The sequence below is a fragment of the Eufriesea mexicana genome, unplaced genomic scaffold (assembly GCF_001483705.2).
Source record: "Eufriesea mexicana isolate 0111107269 unplaced genomic scaffold, ASM148370v2 scaffold4744748656, whole genome shotgun sequence".
NCBI lineage: Eukaryota > Metazoa > Arthropoda > Insecta > Hymenoptera > Apidae > Eufriesea > Eufriesea mexicana.
The window spans coordinates 56,428-62,047 of NW_016907987.1; the positions used below are offsets into that span (position 1 = coordinate 56,428).

A 5,620-nucleotide genomic window follows, 5' to 3' on the forward strand; every position below is an offset into this window, starting at 1 on the left:
TATTATCCAAAGAAGAGGAACGAGGGTCTCCACTTTGAAAAACCATCCTCGTCGCGACTTCTCGTCGAGGGCCATTAACGTTTCTAATGAGCAGTACTCACGCTACGAATAGATCCATGGGCCTCGTCGATCGCGATCTATCGACGCGTCGTCTACCAGGAAACAAACTTGCTGGAAAAATCACGAACAGGGACACGAGGAATGGAGAATTCATGGCATAGTAACGACACTTCGAGGATTCGAAGGCTTCCATGATCCCAAGGTACCACGTGGTGTTCGAGGGTTGCAAACGAAGAAATTTCTTTAGGAGAGATGACAACGTGGTCCATCGTGCTTTATCCTGGTCTTGCACGATTTTCCACGAGCAAACTACGGGTTTTTGACAGTAGAGAAAACTGAAATTAATGGTGAGAATGGTGGCAAGTTGGAGGCTGGTAAAAAGTGATAAATTGTAGGAAGAATGATGCCTGAAGATTCTAGGAATGGTAATGGACGAGAGTTTTTATTTGGAGACGAAATAATTAATCACAGATCAATAGTTCAATAATATACATATTTTTTAATTTTTATTAGACAATATGCAATTTGTTTTAACGAATAAGTGTCTGCGAGATTAGTGAATAAAATTTGATAATGAAATATTTAATACGTGTCTTCGAAGTATGGTAAAAATTATGAGAAATATTTTTCATTAATATCACATCTCCAATAATTCCAATGATACTTTAGCTACAAGTAATCACATATAATTATATTTCTAATCTAGAAATTTTTTGCTCGGGGATAGCATAATTAATAGAGGGTTATTAAAAATTCCTCGTATTCGTTATTTCATATTTCTCAGCCTCAAAATAAAAGACACGAATTTTTCCTAATATTCAAGTAAGGGGAACAAAATTTTCAGTCAGCCCTAAAAATTTTCTCTCATTCTCAGTTATCTATAACAACAAAATTTCAATTATTTACTGCCCCTAGAAGAGAGGGGATAAAAATACTATCCTCCAAATTATACGCCAACAAAAATATCTAAAAAACCAAAAAAGAAAGAACAAAGGAAAAAATTCAAAAAACAAGTAGAAAAATAGAACAGGATGTATTCTACGATTTCTAAAAATTCTACGACAAACCGACAACACCATAAACAAACATCGTTTATTGCTCGTATGAATCTCCGATTCGAATTACAAAGCTGAACACACTACTCAGAGGACGTAATTCATCGATCCAACCCTAACACAGCACACTTTGCTGAACGATGTCATTCTTGTCGAATTCTATGGGCCATCTCGTTTCCGCTGTAAAGGGAAACAAGCTTTATTTATCTCGCTGTGCCTATTTAGCTCTCTGGCTAGCCTAAACACTCTACACAGCCCGAGTGTAGGACACAGAAGAAGCAACGTTTTCTCTTCAATTTTCCACTCTGGAACATGACACACGGTGAAACGAGCTCTCTCTCTCGAGTTTCTAAAAAAAAAAAAAAAAAAAAGAAAAAAGATAAAAGAAAGGAAAGAAAGCAGCGACACGTGTCACTTGAACGAGCCACGGTTAATGACATGTGCCAAGGACTAGTCATCCAGTTTGAGGTGTTGGCTGAAACTCGAAGAGGAATTTCGTGTTGCACGTTAGGGGATGACGGCTCTTTTCATTCGAGGCTCGCGAATGCGAAATAACAGCAGACTCGTTCAGACAGTATCGACGATACGTTTATTTCATATTTTCCTTTTTTATCTTCTTTTATTTTCTTTTTCCTCTGTTTGCTACGCTATTAAATGCTAGACGGATGAGGCGACTTTCGCTCGTCCGACTCGCGTCTTCCGGTATCGTGCTTATCACTGGGTTTCCAGACGATCCGAAGGCGATATCGACCCAGCAAGAACCCGCTTCTCTTCACTGGTTTAAATCGAGAGCTCGAAGGGAGCCTCGGATCGTCCAGAATAAACGCTCGAGAACGCAGGAAACGTTACAGGGTTCGTCGGAAAATTCGTTGCTACTTCCCGTGAAGCTCCTTGGCCGATTAAACTAGGGCTCTGAACTAGAGTACCGAGTACAATATTCGTGGGAAATCAACCTCGAAATAAAAGCTCAACGACTTGCGAAGCTCAAACAACTGTCAATACACGCTACAATTATTCGTCTAAGTATCAGTAGAGTTACATCGATACGTTTCTCTCGAATTTCTCGCAGTACAGCTTGGGTGTTAAATGTACACGGTACAAGAAAGTCCACTAGAAGAGTACAAAAGTGTCCAAACAGCGCTTCAGGAGAGTTCCACTGAGTTATCTTATGTTGACATCGCATGAGATTTATCTATATATTATGAGGTTTACAATACAGAAAATTCGTGAGATCCCGAACACATTGCACGAAGCGAAAGCCAAAGCGAAAGCGAAAACGAAAACGAAATTCCCTAGAATTTTTTGGTATATATTCATCGAGGTATCTAGGTCTAGCTCCCCTCGCGCGGGATCCCAATGAAGCAGGGACTATGTTGCCCGGAAACGAACAGATTTCGCTCAGTTTTGCGACAGCGTCGGGATTTAGGGAGCCGGCCAAACTTTTCCGAAAGCCTCGGCTTTTTTCGCTCGATACGGACCCAGGTGGCGCTGCCTCCGCGCGACAAATCCCGGATTAAACCGGCGGGAACGCGAGATAAAGCAACCTGGCCCGGCCAGCCTTCTGTCACCCTTTTTCTCGCTCTCGTTAAAGGCTAACTTCTTTCCGCGAATTTTGAAATATCCTCCCCGTGCCTGGTAAACGCTTCACAGGAACCAGCAACGGCGCCATCTTCCTCCGCTTCCTGTTGTCAATTCGAAATGATCCAAGCCCGCCAGTGGTGTACCAGTATCCCTATTCTTCTCACCTTTCTTCCATCTTGAACACATTTATCCGATTTTCCTTCAACTGGAATATCACAATGACAAATAATACCTTGACAGTTAAGAAACTATAGGAAAAATACAATGATCCAGGAAAAATATCGACCAAACTTGATTAGAGAACTCGTTAGAGGTCTCTTGACAGGATCTTGCTCGTTGGACACCTAATCTGCGATTGACACTGAATTTATCTCCCCGCTGTAACATCTAGGTGACTGTCCACTGTGAACACTTTCGTTTGGCATTAACTTGGATGAAGTATGGCAACGATAACGATATTTTTCTCGATAGGCAAGGAAATTCCAGGATGCATCGACTTCGACTGAGATCGTGATATTTCGATTGCTGGGTTTCTCAGAATAGGATCTTTTCTATGGGAAACGTGATCCTCGTTGAAGAACAGGAATTTGACAGATTCTAGGATGAGCCGGGTTTATCTGCCTGCAGCAGGAGGATCTTGGTGACCGTCTTCTGGTGGCTGGGAACGTGACAGGTGGACTGCAACGGGACCACGAATCTAGCTCGTTTCTTGATATCAGCTGACAGTCTGTCGTCTGTCCAGCCCAGGACTGACAGGGCCCGAGTGACAGCAGCCTGGATGATGTCGTAAGACCATCCTTCGCGATGCTTCCTCGGCCTGCGAATTCTTAATGGTCTTTGACGACGTTTCCGTGCGAGCCTTCTTCTTCCCCTGGATCGCAGATCCACGGCCTGTTGCAGATGGCGCTGGGTGGAACACTTGGAACAACAACAAAAGGAACGTTCTCCACGTCGGCGTTTCTCCCTTTTCTTATTTTTATCTTTCTCTATTCCCTTATTCCTGTCTTGCGTTATTTTTCCCTCGGTTCTGTCTTTTATTACGCTTCGATTTGCTTTTCGTTTCGAGCTTTCGATCGTTTCTTTGGAGCTTTTCGATTCTCATTGTTAGGTTGGTCGGTTTCGATAATGTCGACGCGAGAATTCACGAAGGGACGAGCATTCTGGTCGGCGATAGTCGGTTCGATTTGTTTCGGATTTACTGCTATTTTTTACTGCAACCAAAAAATCGTGGATCATGCTGTTAACGCTGCAAGAAGAGGGTGGTTAACCCTTCGAGTGGTGAGTGGTTTTCCGGTGATCTTTACACTGAAAATTTTCATTTTCATTTTCTTTTTCTTTTTTGGTTAACAATTAGGTTTGCGAAATATACATATTCATATTGTAATTTCTTTGGTAATTTTGACGATGATGTCGGTTGCTGGTCGCTGTTTTCAGAGTTCGTGCGACCTGTGGGATACTTATACACCACTGAAAGGGTTAATCGTGAAAAATAATTAGGAGCTTCTTGGTTAAGGATGCTAAAAAGAATAAGGGGACGATGAAGATGTGAGAAATTGGTCGATTACCGGAATTGTAAGAGAAGATGAAAAAATAATTTTATAACCACTACTAAACCGTCTATGTAATGTGTATTCCTTTAATTCGAAAATGGGAACGAGAAGAAGTGACGAGGAACGATAAGAGATCGAATAAAACGAGGTGCAACCAGAAGTCATAAATAACGCAATTCGAATACTCCTTTTGAACAATCCAGTATATTTAATGGCAGCTTTCCAATAAATAACAATTATAAACAATTAAAAATACATGTATCTTTACTATCGTATCATGCTCGTATGAAATCTGTGTAGAATGGAGTTTCATAGGGAATCGGTGATTCCCAGCGAAACCTGACGGAATTCTAATAGAACTATATAAATTTCCCTCAAATAGTGCCTTTCGTTTACGGTCTAATTCCCTTTCTCGTTTTTGTTCTAATCGTTTCGACTGACCTTCGAATCTCCAGCGCCGAGGAACACTAGACCTATAGCACCAGCGTACGCCAATAACGTGTCCACTGCCTGTTGAGTCTCCAGCAGGATCCTGGTCTCGTTCATCCATTCCCTGGCGATGGACCTTGGCGCACCTTTCAGCAGGTTCATGTAGCGGAGGGTCATCTTGAAGTCACCACGATCCAGCCAATACCTGCGAACAGACAGAGTCGGAGATTGTTAGTCGAAATGTGATGATTCTGATATGTGATTTTTACTATTCGAAAGGAAAATAACTTTTTCCAAAATAGGATTTTTTTTTTAATAAAGAAACAGAATTTTATTATTATTTATAAGAAGAATTTTTGGGAGTTGAAACCTTCCTTATGGTAAAAAATAAAAATAAAAAATAAAGTATTTGGATTGTACTTCATTTGTCAAAATATTTCATTTGTAGAATTATCAATCTTTTTAGTTATATTTTCTTTACTTGGAAGGGAAAGAATTTATTTTATAATCAATATTTTTTATTTTTGAAGAAAAGAATAGAATTTTTATTATTTAGTAGAATTTTTTGGAGCTGAAGTTTTTCTCTAATTGAAAAGGAAAGTGTTTAGAATGTACCTGGTTCGTCAAAATAGGAATACACATTTTTTTTAGTTACATTTTCTTTATTTGAAATGAAAAGAATTTATTTTATAATCAGTACTTTTTATTTTTGAATACAAGAATAGAATTTTTATTATTTGGAAGAATTTTTTGGAGCCGATTTTTTTTTTTAAATTAGAAAGGAAAAGTATTTAGAATATATCTAGTTTATCAAAATAGAAATACAAATTTTTTTAGTTAGATTTTAATTATTACACTTGGAATGAAAAGAATAGTTTTTGGGCTAAAGGAAAAAATTTTTTGAAGTTGAATTTTTATTATTTGGAACGAGGAGAAATTTATATA

At 39.3% G+C, this 5,620-nt stretch overlaps 1 protein-coding gene across 1 annotated transcript; it reads right to left on the reverse strand.

The window, feature by feature from the left end:
- Window positions 1–1,095: 1,095 nt before the first annotated feature.
- On the reverse strand, window positions 1,096–4,876 carry LOC108552068 (MICOS complex subunit Mic60). Its single transcript, XM_017906465.1, has 2 exons — window positions 4,688–4,876; window positions 1,096–3,907 (listed from the first exon to the last, which is right to left on the reverse strand). The coding sequence occupies exons 1-2, from the start codon at window positions 4,850–4,852 to the stop codon at window positions 3,905–3,907; spliced, it is 168 nt and encodes a 55-aa protein (XP_017761954.1). The 5' UTR covers window positions 4,853–4,876; the 3' UTR covers window positions 1,096–3,904.
- Window positions 4,877–5,620: the final 744 nt, after the last annotated feature.

What these genes read in the sequence shown, in the direction of transcription:
- LOC108552068 (XM_017906465.1), bottom strand. Translation starts at nt 4,852, where the DNA reads ATGACCCTCCGCTACATGAACCTGCTGAAAGGTGCGCCAAGGTCCATC.